Source organism: Oncorhynchus mykiss, chromosome 15, assembly GCF_013265735.2.
Source record: "Oncorhynchus mykiss isolate Arlee chromosome 15, USDA_OmykA_1.1, whole genome shotgun sequence".
Taxonomy (NCBI): domain Eukaryota; kingdom Metazoa; phylum Chordata; class Actinopteri; order Salmoniformes; family Salmonidae; genus Oncorhynchus; species Oncorhynchus mykiss.
Window position 1 is genome coordinate 61,155,647 of NC_048579.1, and position 21,401 is coordinate 61,177,047.

Sequence of the window (21,401 nt, forward strand, 5' to 3'; positions counted from 1 at the left end):
AGAGGGATGACGCGACGGAGGGAAGTCTGTTGTGCCCCCCTTGTGCAGTTACATCAGCGGACGGATCAGCAAGGCTCCGTGTGGTAAACCAGGCCAATTGGCAAAATATGTATAGTGGCCGAAGAAATATGTCCGAATGGCCTCTTAAGTCAGCAGTCCAATGTGCTATAGATAGCTGATAGCTCGCAGGCCGCAGATTAGCGGCTGTGCGTTCAGGGGTCGTTAGCTGCTATAATTCCAGGTGGGAAAAAAATATAAAAAAATCATAATAAAAATGTAAAAAAATAAATAAAATAGGTTCAGAGCTTGCGGTAGGAATCCGGAGATATCGAGAAGAATAAGTCTGACTAGCTCTGGTTTGAGTCACGCTGTACAGACTGGCGAGAGTTGTCTGGGATAAAGGTAGCTGATGACCGCTAGCAAAGGATAGCTGACTGCTAGCTAGTGGCTTCGGAATGTATTTGATGGGCCTCGTAAGCCAACAGTCCGTTGTGCTCTAGACAGCTAGCATTCAGGGGATGTTAGCTGCGAAGGTCGGAAGGTAAGAAGGTTCAGAGCTTGCGATAGGAATCCGGGGACATGGAGAGAAGAAAATAGGTCCGGTATGCTCTGGTTGAATCGCGTTGTACAGAGGTTAGCTGCTGTCCGTTAGCTGGCTAGTTAGCTGGCTAGTTTATGTTGGAGAGATTCCAGTAAGAGGCAAAGAAAAATACGTTAGAGAAAAAGCAGGTCCACACCACATTGGGTGAGGCGGGTTGCAGGAGAATATTTTGAAGTAAGGGTTTCGAAAAATATAAAAAGATATGCGAAGAAAAATATATATACAAAGGACACGACAAGACGAAGGACAAATACGTCTGACTGCTACACCATCTTGGATTACAATGCCATAATACATGCAACAAACCTGTTGGAGTCCAAGAGCTCATTTGCTATCTGGGTCCCTATGCTGCCAGCGTAGATCATAGTGGCCATGCCACTGCAGATGCCAGGGATAAGGATAGTACGTTTTCTCTCTTCTGTAACAGAGGGAGGGGTCAGGACAGTGAGCTGAGGTCAGTCAACTACACCCAAACTATATTCAGAATGACCAGGACGAATATTCCTTTCCTTACCGTCCAACAGCTCGGAACTGCTCGGCTGTTCAGTTTCTGTGTGACCAGGTCCCCTGTGTGTGGAGAGGGAACAGACGACAAATCATTGTACATCCCTTGTATGATGTCATTAGTACAACGCTGAGGATTCTCGAACAGCAGCTACATTTTTGGGTCCAGAATGGGACAATTTTGACTGAAATTTTGTCTTGATTCGAAGCACATAATTAAATTAAATATATTTTTACTGAATATCATTATAGATTATTCAACCCACAATCTATTTTTTTTGTTGTTATTGAATTTTACCCCTTTTTCTCCCCAATTTCGTGGTATCCAATTGTTTTAGTAGCTACTATCTTGTCTCATCGCTACAACTCCCGTACGGGCTCGGGAGAGACGAAGGTTGAAAATCATGTGTCCTCCGATACACAACCCAACCAAGCCACACTGCTTCTTAACACAGTGCGCATCCAACCCGGAAGCCAGCCGCACCAATGTGTCGGGGGAAACACCGTGCACCTGGCAACCTTGGTTAGCGCGCACTGCACCCGGCCCGCCACAGGAGTCGCTGGTGCGCGATGAGACAAGGATATCCCTACCGGCCAAACCCTCCGTAACCCGGACGACGCTAGGCCAATTGTGCGTCGCCCCATGGACCTCCCGGTTGCGGCCGGTTACGACAGAGCCTGGGCACGAACCCAGAGTCTCTGGTGACACAGCAACCACTGCGCCACCCGGGAGGCCAACCCACAATCTAGACCTAATGTGAAAAGGCACTTACAAAACTTGGTTTGTTGACACAATAAACTCCACTTCTTTGGTCCAAGGGTTTATAAAACTAAACCACTGACTTTGAAGCAAGACGAAGAAGCCAAGTTTTGTTTTAAACTTGTAGCAGCTGGTCTCAATCTTCTCTTTACTGCGGAGAACTGTTGAGACACAAAACAGCACCTCTATCACTGAAATGTGCTTGAATAACCCCCCACCCCCAATAAAAAACAAGTAATGCACAGGGTATTATGGTGTATTTACCATTTCACCATGCGACAAAGGTAAGAACCTGGTCATTTTCTGTAACCCGAAATGAAGTGCAACCGAAATACAGTGCCTTGCGAAAGTATTCGGCCCCCTTGAACTTTGCGACCTTTTGCCACATTTCAGGCTTCAAACATAAAGATATAAAACTGTATTTTTTTGTGAAGAATCAACAACAAGTGGGACACAATCATGAAGTGGAACGACATTTATTGGATATTTCAAACTTTTTTAACAAATCAAAAACTGAAAAATTGGGCGTGCAAAATTATTCAGCCCCCTTAAGTTAATACTTTGTAGCGCCACCTTTTGCTGCGATTACAGTAGTAAGTCGCTTGGGGTATGTCTCTATCAGTTTTGCACATCGAGAGACTGACATTTTTTCCCATTCCTCCTTGCAAAACAGCTCGAGCTCAGTGAGGTTGGATGGAGAGCATTTGTGAACAGCAGTTTTCAGTTCTTTCCACAGATTCTCGATTGGATTCAGGTCTGGACTTTGACTTGGCCATTCTAACACCTGGATATGTTTATTTTTGAACCATTCCATTGTAGATTTTGCTTTATGTTTTGGATCATTGTCTTGTTGGAAGACAAATCTCCGTCCCAGTCTCAGGTCTTTTGCAGACTCCATCAGGTTTTCTTCCAGAATGGTCCTGTATTTGGCTCCATCCATCTTCCCATCAATTTGAACCATCTTCCCTGTCCCTGCTGAAGAAAAGCAGGCCCAAACCATGATGCTGCCACCACCATGTTTGACAGTGGGGATGGTGTGTTCAGCTGTGTTGCTTTTACGCCAAACAGAACGTTTTGCAATATTGCCAAAAAGTTCAATTTTGGTTTCATCTGACCAGAGCACCTTCTTCCACATGTTTGGTGTGTCTCCCAGGTGGCTTGTGGCAAACTTTAAACAACACTTTTTATGGATATCTTTAAGAAATGGCTTTCTTCTTGCCACTCTTCCATAAAGGCCAGATTTGTGCAATATACGACTGATTGTTGTCCTATGGACAGAGTCTCGTCCCTCAGCTGTAGATCTCTGCAGTTCATCCAGAGTGATCATGGGCCTCTTGGCTGCATCTCTGATCAGTCTTCTCCTTGTATGAGCTGAAAGTTTAGAGGGACGGCCAGGTCTTGGTAGATTTGCAGTGGTCTGATACTCCTTCCATTTCAATATTATCGCTTGCACAGTGCTCCTTGGGATGTTTAAAGCTTGGGAAATATTTTTGTATCCAAATCCGGCTTTAAACTTCTTCACAACAGTATATCGGACCTGCCTGGTGAGTTCCTTGTTCTTCATGATGCTCTCTGCGCTTTTAACGGACCTCTGAGACTATCACAGTGCAGGTGCATTTATACGGAGACTTGATTACACACAGGTGGATTGTATTTATCATCATTAGTCATTTAGGTCAACATTGGATCATTCAGAGATCCTCACTGAACTTCTGGAGAGAGTTTGCTGCACTGAAAGTAAAGGGGCTGAATAATTTTGCACGCCCAATTTTTCAGTTTTTGATATGTTAAAAAAGTTTGAAATATCCAATAAATGTCGTTCCACTTCATGATTGTGTCCCACTTGTTGTTGATTCTTCACAAAAAATACAGTTTTATATCTTTATGTTTGAAGCCTGAAATGTGGTAAAAGGTCGCAAAGTTCAAGGGGGCCGAATACTTTCGCAAGGCACTGTATAATTCATATCTGCTTGAGCACCCTGCACATCTGGAGAACATATGCCATATGTAGATACGAAAGACAACCAAACTATTCTCCATTACCTTTCCTATGTGTCTCTGCGAGGTGTTGCAGGTCGTCCTGGTGGAAATACTCATAACAAGACGTCCCCAGTAGTTCCTGTGGCAAGTAGCCCAGAACAGTAGTGGCTCTGAAGGACAGAGACAAGGATGCTGTTATTCTTTCTAAACCTACAACAGTCCCAGGTTGATATCTTCTGTCCACTTACCAGCTCTAACTATGTACATCATTTCAGAAAGGCGCAATAAATGCTAACTATAACCATCAATGTACATGATGCAGCCTTTCTGTTTCTATGGAAAAGAGTAAATGGAATGATTGTCAAACATTCGACCACGGTAAAGTGAGCTTGGTTCTTGGTCTCTGAATTGGGATCAAATGCCAAAGTAGAAAGGATCTCACTCAAAAGTAACAAATAAAATCACTTACAGATAATATGAATTATACTGTAAACATACAGTTGAAGTCGGATGTTACCATACACTTAGGTTGGAGTCATTAAAACTTGTTTTTCAACCACTCCACACATTCCTTAACAAACTATACTTTTGGCAAGTTGGTTAGGACATCTACTTTGTGCATGACAAGTCATTTTTCCAACAATTGTTTACAGACAGATTATTTCACTGTATCACAATTCCAGTGGGTCCGAAGTTTACATACACTAAGTTGACTGTGCCTTGGAAAATTCCAGAAAATTATGTCGTGGCTTTAGAAGCTTCCGATAGGCTAATTGACATCATTTGAGTCAATTGGAGGTGTACCTGTGGATGTATTTCAAGGCCTACCTTCAAACTCAGTGCCTCTTTGCTTGACATCATGGGAAAATCAAAACAAATAAACCAAAACCATAGAAAAAAAATTGGAGACCTCCACAAGTCTGGTTCATCCTTGGGAGAAATTCCCAAACGCCTTAAGGTAACACGTTCATCTGTACAAACAATAGTACGCAAATATAAACACCATGGGACCACGCAGCCGTCATACCGCTCAGGAAGGAGACGCCTTCTGTCTCCTAGAGATGAACGTAGTTTGTTACGAAAAGTGCAAATCAATCCCAGAACAGCAGCAAAATACCTTGTGAAGATGCTAGAAGAAACAGGTACAAAAGTGACTATATCCACAGTAAAACGAGTCCTATATCGACATAACCTGAAAGGCCGCTCAGCAAGGAAGAAGCCACTGCTCCAAAACCGCCATAAAAAAGCCAGATTACGGGTTGCAACAGCACATGGGGACAAAGATCATACTTTTTGGAGAAATGTCCTCTGGTCTGATGAGACAAAAAAGGGGGAGGCTTGCAAGCCGAAGAACACCATCCCAACCGTGAATCACGGGGGTGGCAGCATCATGTTATGGGGGTGCTTTGCTGCAGGAGGGACTGGTGCATGTGGATATATTGAAGCAACATCTCAAGACATCAGTCAGGAAGTTAAAGCTGGGTTGCAAATGGGTCTTCCAAATGGACAATGGCCACAAGCATACTTCCAAAGTTGTGGCAAAATGGCTTAAGGACAACAAAGTCAAGGGCTTGGAGTGGCCATCACAAAGCCCTGACCGCAATCCCATAGAACATTTGTGGGCAGAACTGAAAAAACATGTGCAAGCAAGGTATCCTACAAACCTGACTCAGTTACACTTGCTCTGTCAGGAGGAATGGGCCAAAATTCACCCAACTTATTGTGTGAAGCTTGTGGAAGGCCACCTGAAATGTTTGACCCAAGCTAACCAATTTAAAGGCAATGCTACCAAATACTAATTGAGTGTATATAAACTTCTGACCCACTGAGAATGTGATGAAAGAAATAAAAGCTGAAATAAATAATTCTCTACTATTATTCTGACATTTCACATTCTTGAAATAAAGTGGTGATCCTAACTGACCTGTCACACCCTGACCTTAGAGATCCTTTATTCTCTATTTTGGGTTAGGTCGGGGTGTGACTAGGGTGGGCATTCTAGTTTTGTTATTTCTATGTTGGCCTGGTATTGTTCCCAATCAGAGGCAGCTGTCTATCATATTTAAGCAGCCTTTTCCCACCTGTTTGTTGTGGGATCTTGTTTTTGTATTGTTGCCTTTGAGCACGATAAAACTGCACGTTCGTTTCTTTGCTCTTTATTGTTTTTTTGTGCCGGTTCTCATAATAAAAGATGATGAACCCAAACCACGCTACATTTTGGTCCGATGCTTACAACGACGTTCGTGACAGAAGATCCCACCACCCACGGACCAAGCAGCGTTCCCAGGAGGAGCAGGGATCCTGGCCTGGGAGGAAAGCCAGGAGTGGAGGACAACCTGGACTTGGGACGAAATAATGGCATGTGGATATATTGAAGCAACATCTCAAGACATCAGTCAGGAAGTTAAAGCTGGGTTGCAAATGGGTCTTCCAAATGGACAATGGCCACAAGCATACTTCCAAAGTTGTGGCAAAATGGCTTAAGGACAACAAAGTCAAGGTCTTGGAGTGGCCATCACAAAGCCCTGACCGCAATCCCATAGAACATTTGTGGGCAGAACTGAAAAAACATGTGCAAGCAAGGTATCCTACAAACCTGACTCAGTTACACTTGCTCTGTCAGGAGGAATGGGCCAAAATTCACCCAACTTATTGTGTGAAGCTTGTGGAAGGCCACCTGAAATGTTTGACCCAAGCTAACCAATTTAAAGGCAATGCTACCAAATACTAATTGAGTGTATATAAACTTCTGACCCACTGAGAATGTGATGAAAGAAATAAAAGCTGAAATAAATAATTCTCTACTATTATTCTGACATTTCACATTCTTGAAATAAAGTGGTGATCCTAACTGACCTGTCACACCCTGACCTTAGAGATCCTTTATTCTCTATTTTGGGTTAGGTCGGGGTGTGACTAGGGTGGGCATTCTAGTTTTGTTATTTCTATGTTGGCCTGGTATTGTTCCCAATCAGAGGCAGCTGTCTATCATATTTAAGCAGCCTTTTCCCACCTGTTTGTTGTGGGATCTTGTTTTTGTATTGTTGCCTTTGAGCACGATAAAACTGCACGTTCGTTTCTTTGCTCTTTATTGTTTTTTTGTGCCGGTTCTCATAATAAAAGATGATGAACCCAAACCACGCTACATTTTGGTCCGATGCTTACAACGACGTTCGTGACAGAAGATCCCACCACCCACGGACCAAGCAGCGTTCCCAGGAGGAGCAGGGATCCTGGCCTGGGAGGAAAGCCAGGAGTGGAGGACAACCTGGACTTGGGACGAAATAATGGCAGGAGACAAAAGCCTGCCTTGGAAGCAGGCGGAAGCAGCGAAGGAGGGACAGCGACGACACTGGGGTAAGTGGCCACGACGTAGGCCCAAGCAGCAGCCTCCAAACATTTTTTAGGGTGGGGTACACGGGGTGGTCGTCGACGCTGAGGGGTGAGTCAGAGACCATGGAGGAAGCGATGGGGCGATTGAGAGAAAGTGAACGGAGGGGTGAGATAGAGACCTTCAAGGAGTGGTTGGTGAAATGTGAAGAGAATGAAGTGGAAGAGCTGTTAGTTTGGCTGGAGAGGCAAGACAGTCGCCCTGAGGAGCATGTTAGCCGTCCGATGCCACCTGTGTCAGCTCCCCGTATTTGTCCTGAGGAGCGTGTCATCTGTCCGGTACCATCTGTGCCAGCTCCACGCACCAGGTCTCCAGTGCGCCTCCACAGCCCAGTACGTCTTGTGCCAGCTCTCCACACTCGCTTTGAGGAGCGTGTTATCGTTCCGGTACAATGTGTGCTGGTTCTACGCACTGTGTCTCCAGTGCGCCTCCACAGCCCGGTACGTCCTGTGCCAGCTCCCCGCACTTGCCGTGCTGAGGTTGTCATCTGTCCAGGACACGTTGTGCCAGCTCTACGTTCCAGACCTCCAGTGCGCCTCCACAGCCCAGTATGTCCTGTGCCGGCTCCGCGCACCCGGCTTCCAGTGCGTCTCCCCAGCCCGGTACGCCCTGTGCCAGCTCCACGCTCCAGACCTCCTGTGTGTCTCCCCAGCCTGGTACGCCGTGTCAGCTCCACGCAACAGGCCTCCAGCGATGGTCTGCAGTCCAGAGCCTCCTTGCTCTTTATTGTTTTTTGTGCCGGATCTCATAATAAAAGATGAACCCAAACCACGCTGCATTTTGGTCCGATGCTTACAACGACGTTCGTGACATGACCTAAGACAGGGAATTTTTACTAGGATTAAATGTCAGGAATTGTGAAATGTAGTTGGCTAAGGTGTATGTAAACTTCCGACTTCAACTGTAAATCAAACAGGACTGACGCCTTCAATGCACTCTCTGCTGTTGGTCAGAAGATCTCACCACCAGTGTTACATTTTAGGACAGCCTGGGTCACAATAACAAATCCACATATGTGAAAAGGCTCCTGTTGTGAACTGGAGCTGCCTATTTGACAATTGAGAAGTTAGAAGGTCTTTATCTTGACATGCTTACTATATAAAAATGTATATTACCAACACAATGTTCCAAGTAAACATTTTTCAATTTATAATCTGTATTTCAAACCAATAGTATTAGTATTGTACTGTTGCCATCGCTTGAAATAATCAGTACAGTCATCTCTTCAAGGGGTATATTGTCTCATTTGGAATGCATTCAGACCAGTTGCTGGAAAACTTGGGGTAGCCCCATTACACTTACAGCCACTGTGGTATGGGTAGGGGGTGCCATGGCAAACCCTATCCAAGATGACTGCCTGCCAGGCCTGCCTTAACCAACGTCATTGCTTTTCTCTTTATTTGTTTCTTTCTTTCGCTGTTAATACAAGCACAGGTTGGGTTACCCAGGGTATAACTGTAATGTTAACCAAGGCCAATTTAACTTAGCCTTGGCTAACATTACAGTATGTATCAAAACATACTCAACTCAGCTGAAAGAGAATCTGAACAAAACTCTGAGAACAATACTCTATGAAAGTTACCAGGAAGTACCTGCCCCTCAGCCTTGTAGTTTTTAAAAACTTTTGTAGGCTTTTTGAATGGTCTTCAATGGGCAAAAACGTAGTGCAATGGTCTTAAGTGCAAAAACAAATAACTGTATATACTGTATATATTACGGATTAGATTATATAATCGGTAAGCCTGTTCAAAAGATTAGCGGACTTGATCCAGAAGTAAATCGAAAGGGGCGGTTACTTTCACAGGGTATAGATTCAGTTTTATTTTCCTCCTAGTGTTTTTCACCACGTGAAGGCTATGCCCACAAATGCCCCCTTATGAACAGTATTGGTTCAAAATTATGCCAACACTTGCCAAGAATATTTAATAATGAGCGAAAATCGCAAAAAGGTTTGAGGAGGGGATAAGAGGCACAACTTACTGTTGGTCCACGAAGATGAACTTGCCGTCAATTGCAAAGCGAGTGACAAACTGGGTGGGTTTGACCTTGACCTCTCGTGAGGGCTGACAGGCATTGTTAGGGTGAACGCGGCACACAGCAACCAGGCAGGACAGATGGGAGGACTCGTTATCGTCGCTCTCAGCACCCAGCTGGGTGGAGGGCCAACTCCGCATGTAACCAGTGCAATGGACAGTGCAGTATCGTTGAGACTCTACAGGGGGAGACAGTGTACATAAAACTTGTGTTTACACTTAACCCCTACATGCAATTCCAATCAAGGCCCTATCAGGTCTAACCTCAGTGAGGTGGAATCAAGAAAAATAAATTGTACTTCTGGGTTGATGACCACCACGTTTCGCTCTGTTCTTACGATGTATTTAGTGAAGGTGTCTCTGCATGGCTCTCTCACCCTTTTTCTTGGAGCTGCTGGGCTGGATGGTTTTGTCTTCTGTCTTCATAACTGTTCTGCTGTGCTTCATGCGGCAGAAGAAGGAGCGCCGTGCCCCTGTACACAGTTGAACTGCTCCCACAGGAAGGTCCTGCACCTGTAACCCTGCTAAAGAACCGGGAGAGCCTATGATCCAACAACATCATTTTATATTTACAATATTAAAAAACACATTGAAGACAGAAAATAAAATGAAAGTGACTGTGACCTCAAAAGAGAACGAGGGCAAAGTGGAAACCAGTAAAGCAACAACAACCAGAACCCAGGCTCTCTGCTCTTTCCCCTGTGCTAATAGAACCGAGATAAAAGCTGCAACTTTCTTTAAAGTAATACCGTTATAGTGGTGACATAGCTTTAACTGCATCTCAACAAGACACAAACAAATCAAAACACAGAGAGAAATAGATATGAAAGTCCCAGCAACAGATACATTTAAATAAAGTCTTTGCAGACTTACTTTTGGCATCTATGAGCCGTTCGCGAGGGTATAATCCTGAGGCTGACAGCTGCTCTTTCACTTTACTAATGTCCTTCGGGTGGACATAATCAAAAAGACTCTGTCCAATTAGTTCCAACTGTAAACAAAAACAGCACTTTAATTATCAGAACCAAACTATATTCATCTCAGAACCCGGAACCAAATCTTGTGTGAGCTAGCTAGCTAGCCAGCCAACTATACTTCTGAACTAGGGAAACAACTGATTCAGATACCCACTTCAGAACCACCTGAACTTTCTGGTTAAACCTCCGGTCTCCACTTCAAGCATCATCTCCACAATATAAAGCATGAAACAGATTCAGGTACAATTTTACTATGGTACAGAAATTCTAAGGTATTAAAAGGGAATTTCAGTATTTTACATTTTGATGTTAGATAGTTCCTCACCATGTAAGTAGTCTATAGGCCAGGAGAATATATAATCCATGGTTCAGTTTTCTTTAGACAGCCACTACAAATGTCAGCTAACTTTAGCCATCACTAGCTAACAATCAATAAGAGTGGTAGGGGCATGGGGTGCCTGTTACAAATGACCAAAGAAAACCAAACCATGGAACTAAATGAATGGTATAGCACTGTTAAGTAATGGACTTTTCCTAAAGTTGTCATTGAGAGTATTTAAGTGGATAACAGATAGGATTGAGTGAGTGACATTGTTGGAATCCACCTCAATAATTAGCTCAATTTAGAATTAAGTAGCAAATTAAGACTGCCAGACCTGCTTATTGTATATTATAAACTGGGTGGGTCGAGCCCTGAAAGCTGATTGGCTGAAAGCCATGGTATATCAGACCGTATACCACACCCGCTCGGGCTTTATTGCTTAAGTATAACCAGTTCACTGACCCGACTGTAGTTGAGGAACTTCAAGACGGATTCTGAGGTAAAGAGGATCTTCCCCCTGTCACAACTCACAACGAACAGGAACCCATCTGTAGCCTGGGGAAATGAGACACGGAACGACCTCAATATATTTAATTCTGGGTCCATGAAAACACTGACACTGCTACAGTGTATAAACCATCCGTGTGTATCTACTCTCTCTGCTAACTCTAAAATGGCCGACTGTGTGACAAACATGCACACTTGTGGGAGATCAGAGCTGGCAAAGGTTATACAACAGAACACTCCAAGCGAGGGGAAAGAACTGGCTATTTCTATATGATTTAATTCTACATAGAATTGAGCGGTTGACACATCCTGTTCTAATTAGGGATTTTCTAGAGTAAAGTTAGTTAGTAACTGAATGGAAAAATACCAGAGTATACCAGAGTATACTGTGTTACTGTCCAAAAAATAAAGTGTATACTTAGTCTGAAGAAGAAACATGACCACCACGCTCTCATAACATTGGATAAAATGCAGCACTTTGAAAATAAAACCCACACAATTGTAGATTTCACCATCACCGTAATCATAAAGGAATAACCCTAGGTCACTATATTATTGATTCATATTATATTTCCCATATCAATACCAAAATGATCAGCTATTTTTGGAGCCTAAAAGACTCAACACACAAAAACTGTAAATTGACACACCACATAATCCTGTCCCACTGTTGTGACTGCTGCCACAATACCAAATGGGATTGATCTTGGTTGATTGAAGAAAGAGATTGAATGGCGGCCTACCGTGAGCACCAGGTGCTTGAGATCATCCTGAGGCAGAAATGAAGGCTTGCATTTGTAGTTAACATCAGTAAAGGAACTGCTGGCACCTGCTGACGAGACGAACACAGCACTGAGCTGTTGTCTGTGTTGTACCTGTCCCTTAGAAGCTTGACATTTCTATCATAAATTGAGTTACAAATATATAGAAATATTAAATCATATTATCAGCAATGAACCAAGCTATCTGTGCACAGCTGTGTATTTTGCCGCCACAATGTGTCCTAGGCTGTTACTGCATTAGTATAGCTTCATGAGACCTACCTTAAAGAGATGTGTGGTGCTGCACAGATTGCCTGGTGTGATAATGTATTGTAGGGGCAGTTTTGGGATGATGAGGCCTACCTTTCAGGGCTTTGAGGTGCTGCACAGCCATTCGCAGGACCGTGAGTTTGTCAAGCTTTTTGGCCATGGGGTTCCAAGAGGGGATCATGGCTGACAGCTCGTCAATAAGGGTGTTCATTTTGTCCCTTCGCCGCTTTTCAATTTGGCTGTGTGGCTCCCTGTGAGTGAGGGCACAAATACACTTATTTGTCTCTCTCACACACTTAAGTATACAGGTGTCTGATGGGTTGCTATCAAGTCAGCATGATATCATTTATAAAAGCAACAACACATGAAAGGGTGTGTGTTATTGTTATTATTGGCTTTACGTTGATGTGGTTGCTCGCATCGTACCAGCTTCAGTATTAGTATTACTAATACTGTAGTATTATGTCATATATAATATTAAAGTATCCTCCTGTTTGTTAAAGCAAGTTCAGTCAAAAATGGGATTTTCCTGTGTTTTATATATATTTCCACAACATGATGTTGGAATAATACTGTGAAATTTATGATAATACCCTTTTAGTGTAAGAGTTGTTTGAAATGACATCCTGAAATTTCAGCCAGTTTTGGTGGGATGGAGTTTTGGCCTGCCTGGTGAATCTGCCAAACTGCTCGTTTTCAGTTTTCCCTGGACCACTCTCAGACAGTCCTAGCGAAATTCTTGCTCGAGAATCTGTTCTTGCTAAGAAGCTATTTGTGTTTCTTTTTGACCATGTTGATTGAAAACAGTCAAAGTAAGGTACTTAATTGTTACCCAGAAGTGATTTGATTTTTAAATGGCTGCATTGGCCTTTAACTCCCTATCAATATACCAAATGAATATGTATGCCAGGCTCTTACCTGAACCACTTTATTTTCACCTGTTGATCATCGTCTTCCGATCTGAATTGGAAATAGTTATGATTATTTAAAATGATTCATTTCAGCACTTGGCCTGGCTCTGAGAGATCTTGCCAAGATTAGTGCTGAAATAAAATTCATTGCTAAAGAATCTTCAATTACCTGCTCTGTTGCTCCTCTATTTGAGCATCACCATTTTCCCTGCAAGACATCGAGAAAACAACATATAAGTCTACCGGGTAAGAGACAAACATAAGAATGTTATTTTTATGCTGCTTTGTGAAAGGTGAGGTCTCTCTGCTCTTACCTGTTATCTAGATCCCCCTTCCGTTTCCTAGACAGCTCTTGGATTGGCATGGCTCCTGCCAGGTGGGGGGTTATCACATCAGGCATGGCTCCTACCAGGTGGGGGGTTATGACATCAGGCATGGCTCCTGCCTTGTGGGGGGTTATGACATCAGGCATGGCTCCTGCCAGGTGGGGCGTTATGACGTAAGGCCGAGAAACAGGAAGGCTATTGGTTTCTCCTAACTGCAAGGGTCCTAAACCACAGGCACAAGAACCATACAAAACTGACACATTAGCTTTGATTTCTCATAATTTGTAATTCACCTACAGTCAAATTGATGCATTATTGTAGCACTGACACTATTACGGAGGCCTAGAAACAAAATGGGTTGGTGTTTTGTTTAATTCACCAGATATTTATATTTGCCAATGTTGAAAACCTCCATGAAGAACATTCACATATCCCCGATAATCAACTGAAACCCTCAACTGAGGACTGAGAAAATAAAATAACGAATGAATGCAGTTACCTGCTTTCCCCAGAAGACGGCCAAAATACCAACTCAATGGATGTTGACCTCAAGCATCCCATACAACGTTCCAACCAGTGTGTATCACTCACTACAAGCTGCCTGGGAGTGTGCAAAATATTGTGTCAAAAGTTTCAAAATAAAATAATTTTAATCCGTCTTATAAATATAAATGTTCTTGTGTTGATCAGTCACATGATACGCGTGTATGCACTAACTAACATCCACTTGAGAGGACTGTAAATAAACTCTCAATTGTAAGCCCATTGACACATGTTCCTCAGTGTAAATTAGTTTTAAGTTCAGCTAACTGGAAATGGCCTTACATCTTGTAACTGATCATCTTGAAAGCCATAAACCTGGCAGGTGAAGTGAATGAACTCTCCAACCTAAATCTGCCTACCAGACACCAACCACTGGCAGACATTTTCTCCCGGCTGTCGTGCAGCACGTGATGAGTACCATAAGAGGGCGTCTAACACTGGCTTTATCCCAGTTTTCCCCCAGCATGTTTGACGTGATAGTTTCTGCAATCGCCTTACCTCACTGCTTATATAATACTGTAACATTGACCTACTTCCTACACGACTCCCCATTCTACTTTAAGCGGTGACATTTTATTTGAAATATTGTTTAAAACGTGGAAGATGTTTTGGGATTCTAATGCTTCTAATGTAACAAATGTTTATAAATAATGGTTAATGAACTAGGCTATATCTAGGATTTTGGGGGTAATTTCTGGCATTGAGGTGGAATGCCGAAACTATTCCAGCCCTGCCCTCTCTTCCTTTTCCTGCAGGCATCTCACGAAGCATGAGAAACTGTAGTAGCATAAAAGCAAAACAAGTGGAAATATTCCACAGGTAGAGAGATGGTAGTGGAACTACCGTAATTTTTATAATTTTGCTAATTCTGTAGTTGTATCATCATGTAGGGATAATCTTCATTTAGCTATTTTTCAATTTTCATGAAAATAGTTAAGGCAAATCTGACTACGTTTGTTGCCCAATCAAGTAGAAACATTGTGGCTTTTGGATGTTTGACAAAGACAGTGAGTAGCTCAGGGTTGAGGTAAATTTAGAATGCTTTGATACATTAACATTTATTAACTGAAAATGGATATAAATTAGAATATCATACATTTAATAAAATCCAACAATTGTAAAGGGAAGAGTGGAGATCCCTATTTTGCAGTAACTAACTAAAGGGGAAGACAAATGTCATATCAAATACAATTAGGTAGTTATGTGGGGAAATGGTTGTGCTACACATTAATTTGGTTGGCCTACTTCGGATCAAAGTTTACCAAGGAACCGGAGAAACCCCTGGTAAATACGCAGTCATTTCCTGGCTAGGCCAGCCTCTCTCCATGTCATCTCCTGCTGTTGTGCCTTTGAACAAGACAGTTAACCCTTATATGCTCAGTGTGCTTCCAACCCCTTAGGGTGTATGTGTCTTAGGGGGATTGGGATACAAGCAGAAACTCATTTCTGTTCACTGAAAGAAAACATTTAGTAATTCTTCTTAAATGTTGATCCAGTTCTTGTCGCTAATAGGAGATGCAGAGGGAAACACAAACTCACTGACAACTGGGAACCAGACATCAACAAGTTCCCTGGTTGTGCAGGACATGAGTGGGTGGTGCAGAAACCAGGTAAATTGAATCATGAATGATACACTAAATTGCACCTGGCTTCCTAAGAGATGACTGTATAGCAAGTGAGGCTTGTGTGGCGGAGTGAGACGCCTCTGCATTGGAGCTTGATAATGCAGCCGCTAAACATTCCATGGATGATGCTCTCTCCTGGCTGGATAAATGTGGCGAGGATCGCACTACTCCATTGGACCAAGTCTTCAGCTGATGATGGAAACCCTGGCAGTCACAGCCCATATAAATGAATGGCCCCTCAAAAGGACTCTCCCTCCTCAGATGAGCTTCCTGTGGCTGGTGCCTCATAATAAACCTCCCCTATTCCTCACTACTCACCTGCCACTCTCACATAAGAACTCGCTCTCACACAAGAACCCCAGTGTGTCGATAGGGTCATTGGTACAACTAGAACATTTATGTCTAAAAGTTGATTAGACAGCACAGCAGTATATAGTTATTGCAGTATGAAGTTATAGCAGTATCTAGTTAAGCTAGTATCTAGTTAAGACAGTATGACGTTATGTCAGTATCTAGTTAAAGCAGTATGACATTCTGGCAGTATATAGTTAAAGCAGTATTGGTGAGTATCCGAGTTCAGATTCCCTATTATATTCACTGAAAAAAACACATGTAGTTTATCACCTGATAAGCTAGTAATTAGTATAAGTACCCTTTTTTACATTACACACATCTTTCTCCGTTCAAATTCTATATTATACTTGTAGGAAATCGACACCCGATAGGCTAGTTATTAGTGTCCAGGTTTACATTATGCACTTTATTCTCATCTCCACATCATAACCTCTCATGGAAAAAGGGAGGTTCCAGTGAAGTTGTCCTGCACAAACATCTTCATCAATCTTACATGTAAAAGCCTAGAATTAATTATTGGTTAATCATTAATTTATTTAACTAGGCAAGTCAGTTAAGAACAAATTCTTATTTTCAATAAACTGCCTTGTTCAGGAGCAGAACAGCAGATTTGTACCTTGTCAGCTTGGGGATTCGATCTTGCAACCTTTCGGTTACTAGTCCAACGTTCCAACCACTAGGCTACCTGCCTCCCCGGCAAATTTTGGCTAACCATACCTCCTTGTGTTTGCACATTTTCTGTCAGAGGAATGTTAGCTTTACACTTCCATTCATTTAAGGAAGATTGGAACTATTTTCAGATAATAAAAACAATCCTTTGGCAGTCTTTTAAGCCAACAAAAGAAAGGCAACTCTACACCTGTCACACTGGCCAATCTGACGAGTTCACCTGAGGACAGCCATTCCCCTTTCACTCCCACAGGAATCGCCCCACCCCCACACCAACCTCTGCATTGGTTTTGAATAATACTAGGGGCCAGACAAAATCGGCAATATCATGTTGGACACATGCATACATGAGGTACAATACTAAGAAAGAGGGCTGACAGTAGAATACATTTTGTTTATTCAATATACAAAACAGAGGGAATACATCGTGTAATGGGGGAATCTATGCTATTCAGGTGAAGTACAGTTGACTGTTGGCAATACGGTTTTAACAATTGGTTGCCTAACAGAGTGCTATGTAATACATTATTTCCTCTGTCCATTCTCTTTATCCGTTCCTGTGTAACGTTTGTCATCCTAGAACACCTTTAGGTCTGGTACTACTTTAAGTTCAATAATTATTAAGGTCAGGAATAAATAAATATTGTTACAGTAATTGGTTGATAAGCCTACAACACCATTAAGAATTGTCAACCTATGTCCAGAGAAAGACTGTCAGTAGTCTCCTAACAAAGATAATGTTATTGATAAAGGAAAGTCACACCATATTTGCTTATTGTGCCCCTTTGCATTTCATATTGTTAACGTGAAACTATAGTCCTATATAAACCAACCCAGGACATGTTATTGGGGTATGGTGGTAATGCATAAAGACTAGAGGCAAGATAAAAACAATCCCAAGTGTCCAGCGATTGACCCACAGTTTACCTCCTATATAAGAGTCCAAACGCACACGTGCAGCTTGCGTTGAATAGTTATATCAAGTTATAGGCTCTGGTATATTACAAAATAACTGAACACAGGCCTATATAGCCTAAACAAATTACATATTGGCCAAAGCGCAGCTAGCCTACTTGATGTAGCATATAGCCTCAATTAAAATGTGCCGGGCAGGCCTAAACATTTTTTACAAATGTTTTATGCTGAAAATATATATTATTTTCAAAAGGAGCGACACGCGTGACCATATTCAATTACATTCATAACATGTACATTATTGGATGTTATGGACAAATTACAGAGTGGGAAATTGTTATTAAACAGGCATGCAGCATATTAGCCTAGCTTGCACGTTCGGGAACGAACAATAATTGTTTTGGGCTGCGTTCTAATAAATCCACCCACCCACCTTGAGAATTGGGAAACTTCTTCATAACTCACTTTAACATTTGACCATGCATCGCCAGAATCACAATACGGTCTTGGAGATCAAGTTACGAACATGTGACAATGCATTAGAATGCTTTAACACATAGGGAATTCTCGTCACCAAAAATAAAAATTTGCCGCGATACATTGAAATTCTACAACTATGAAAACATGTGGGCTAGGATATGACTTTAGGCTACCCAAACACATATATAAAACATAATTTAGGCTATACGTGCGACTGAACAGGATATGGTGCAAACTTAATCCAAGCATACATTTCGTGATTGGTGCCATTTTATTTGATTAACAGGCTAACCGACATAGATTATTACCAAAGGCATGGACAGATCTATTTTACACAAGGTTTACCATAAATACAATTCCACCATGCACATATTCTAATGAAATCACGCCAACTCCTACCTGCGAAATTACATGGTAAAATGCCACAAATATGTTCAAAATTATTAAACTTCCACAAGCGCGTCCCAGGACTTCTTCGAGTGTGCGTTTGCTCCATTGATCTACATTTTGGGGGAGAACCTAAATTGTTTTTCAAAGCGAAAGACATGGAAACAGCTCCCCCAATCCCACCCGGCGCATAGCATCGACTACAATAAACTATTATCACTTCATAGCCAAGAGAACTCACACGTGGTGCTTTCAAGACAACTCGGAAAGATCAGAACCTCCAAGTGAAAATGTGCGTACGGTTTTTGCGTAGAGTTTCCTATTGGTTGATTCTGATCCTTTTCAACCTGGAGCTCAGTTTACGAGTTTCCGAGTTCGAGTTGTCTTGAACGCGGTACAACTAGGTGTACCGGTACCTGATCGTTTGTCTGTGGTCCCGTCATTGCCGCCGGCGGCTAAATTCTCTACGGACATGGTTGGATCCGGTCAGCAGCAGCCCGGCGCTGCAGAACATGAGGAAGTGGTAGTGTAGCCTAAATGTGGTACAAGTAGCCTACTGTAGGAGAGATGGTAAGAAGAGGCGGGGGATTGTTGTATAAATTTACTTTATTTTTTCCTCTCTCTCTGTACTAATGCAGGGTGGGGGTAGACATACAAACGTAGACACGTGCAAGGATAAAGTAGCCTCCTGGGTAACACAACTCAAGGAAAACGCGGAAGAGGTCAATCTGTCTTCTCTATCACCAGTCACCACGACACTCGCATTCATTCACTCAAACCACCCGTGAAGGGGACACTGTTCCTTGCATTCACACGCAATCGTTTCGTGGGCTATAGTCTAGCCCAGAGCAAGTAGGACAACCATTCATGAAATACCAAGATTTCCCTTTCATTACAATTGTAAAGAGTATTCTGCATGAGTCCATTATCAATAGGCTCATATTTCAGCCTGATTTAAGAATGAAACGTTCATTTTATCCTCTAAAATTATAGGCTAAAGTGTCATTTTGCATGTATTTGAGGGAAAAGTGATGGTCTATATAGGCTACCACACTACACAGGCTCCCTATAATTGAACGGTTTCGTGTTGTGAGTGAAAACACTGCTTTCTCGGGTAAATATCCGTGTCCAACCTGACAAATTACCATATATAAGTAAACTCATTCGAGTGGTCTTTTTTCCCCCCTCTTTCGAACATATTTGTCTCTCACCTGTTGTTATTCGAGACCTCTGCACGAGACTTTTTGTAAGTGGTAAGTGTGCACGTGCCAAACAAGAATCGCGTTGACCTAAATATTGTTGCGTTATACAACCATATAACCGTCACGTGTAGCAGCTGTCTCCTAAACCCATCTGAAGCCCGGGGTGTAATCGTTCAAACAGTTGCATTCCGTTTTGCAACTAAACAAGTTTCTATTGGACAAATTAAGGCAAGTCACTCCACGTTCGCTCCCGTTTAAGAAACGGTTTGCAACTGAATCGGCGGAATTGAATACAGCCTGTCGACAGCGAAAGTAAACGTGCGTCCCAGAGCACTTTACAGCCCCACATACGTTATATAAATGTGTGGGGGGAAAAAAATGTATAGGTTAGTCTTAAGCGTCATGGATTGAGGACATTTACAACGAGTTGCCTTTTACGCATGACCATTTGTCACTGATATTTTAAAATTGTCACGACACTGCGAATAAATACATTGCACCACGACTTTGCCTCCATGTATTTACGCTACCATCTAGCCTACAAAACATTGTCATAAGTCTGTAAAATAGGCTGTGTTTTGGCAAAACGTCTTGCCTTGGCTAATAATAGGCCTATGTCTCTGAGTGACAATAGGTGAATCCAATGGATGGTAAATCATAGGCTACAACCGTGAGACAGGATTTATTATTATGTAGCCATAGCATTGTTGTTCTACATGCAATGTCACAACATCCTTCATTTGGTTAAAAGGTACAACTGTATTTACGTCATCAGTGGCTAAGAAGATCCACCCAGTCTCTACAAGTGCATGCAAACTTAATACATGAATGTTTGAAAATTAACATCATATTTCCCAACATTAAATATTTATGGAAATTTAGCTAGTTAGCTTGCTAGCTAATTTGTCCTATTTAGCTAGCTAATGTGTCCTGGGATATAAACATTGAGTTGTTATTTTACCAGAAATGCACAAGATCCTCTACTCCACCAATTAATCCACACATAAAACGGTCAACCGAATCGTTTCTAGTCATCTCTGTTCCTTCCAGGCTTTTTCTTCTCTTGCCTTTATATTGCATTGGCAACTTTCATAAATTAGGTGCATTACCGCCACTGACCTCGTTCGTCTTTCACTCACCCACGTGGGTATGACCAATGAGATGGTACATGGGTACCTGCTTCTATAAACCAATAAGGAGATGGGAGAGGCAGGACTTGCAGCGCTATCGGCATCAGAAATATAGCTGATTTCTATTTTATCCCTTGGCAACGCAGACACTTGTTGGCACGCACGAGCAGTGTGGGTGCAATCGTTGAATAACAGATTTCTAAATTTATTTTGCAACGCTCAAGCACGCGGTGTAGTCAGCCTGTTAGACATCCTTGGTCAGTGTTCAGTTACTCCATTTACCATTCAGTAACACTGGAGCATTGTCCTGAGGCAACAGGTAATGGGCATGCAAAACAATGACCGATTAGAACCTATTGAATAAAACAAAAGCTACAAAACTAAGGCTGTGTTAAGCTACAAAACTAAGGCTGCACAGGCGGACCAGTTTTGATAATATTTCCACAAATGTGTCTCCCCCCAATCAGATCATCTCTGATAAATATCTGATGTGAAAATATCTAAATGTATTTGGTCAAAAGACTAATTAGTGGGAAAAAAATGTCAGAATTGGGCTGCCTGTGCAAGACCTTGTGAGACAGAGGCCATTTGCTCAAGTTAATTTGGTTTTGGCGAGGTACGCCAAAAGATCATTGATCATTGAGCTTTCATGGAAATACAGTGGGGCAAAAAAGTATTTAGTCAGCCACCAATTGTGCAAGTTCTCCCACTTAAAAAGATGAGAGAGGCCTGTAATTTTCACCATAGGTACAC

General features: G+C 42.3%; 1 protein-coding gene across 5 annotated transcripts in view; it reads right to left on the minus strand.

Annotated features, from left to right (window-relative positions):
• LOC110490501 (aryl hydrocarbon receptor nuclear translocator-like protein 2) overlaps positions 1 to 21,401 on the minus strand; it is a 33,261-nt gene extending 11,860 nt beyond the window's left edge. For 3 of the 5 annotated variants that reach the window (XM_021563923.2, XM_021563922.2, XM_021563919.2), the window contains exons 1-14: positions 18,733 to 21,401; positions 13,332 to 13,566; positions 13,187 to 13,225; positions 13,025 to 13,066; positions 12,200 to 12,357; positions 11,819 to 11,907; positions 11,031 to 11,123; positions 10,143 to 10,260; positions 9,647 to 9,793; positions 9,217 to 9,448; positions 3,909 to 4,015; positions 1,879 to 2,026; positions 1,116 to 1,168; positions 908 to 1,019 (exon numbers count right to left, since the gene is read on the minus strand). In XM_021563923.2, the coding sequence (XP_021419598.2) occupies positions 908 to 1,019; positions 1,116 to 1,168; positions 1,879 to 2,026; positions 3,909 to 4,015; positions 9,217 to 9,448; positions 9,647 to 9,793; positions 10,143 to 10,260; positions 11,031 to 11,123; positions 11,819 to 11,907; positions 12,200 to 12,357; positions 13,025 to 13,066; positions 13,187 to 13,225; positions 13,332 to 13,566; positions 18,733 to 18,790 (1,631 nt within the window). In that variant the 5' untranslated portion in view covers positions 18,791 to 21,401. The remainder of the gene's footprint in view (positions 1 to 907; positions 1,020 to 1,115; positions 1,169 to 1,878; positions 2,027 to 3,908; positions 4,016 to 9,216; positions 9,449 to 9,646; positions 9,794 to 10,142; positions 10,261 to 11,030; positions 11,124 to 11,818; positions 11,908 to 12,199; positions 12,358 to 13,024; positions 13,067 to 13,186; positions 13,226 to 13,331; positions 13,567 to 18,732) is intronic. The other 2 variants (XM_021563921.2, XM_021563920.2) reach the window with 2 other exon arrangements.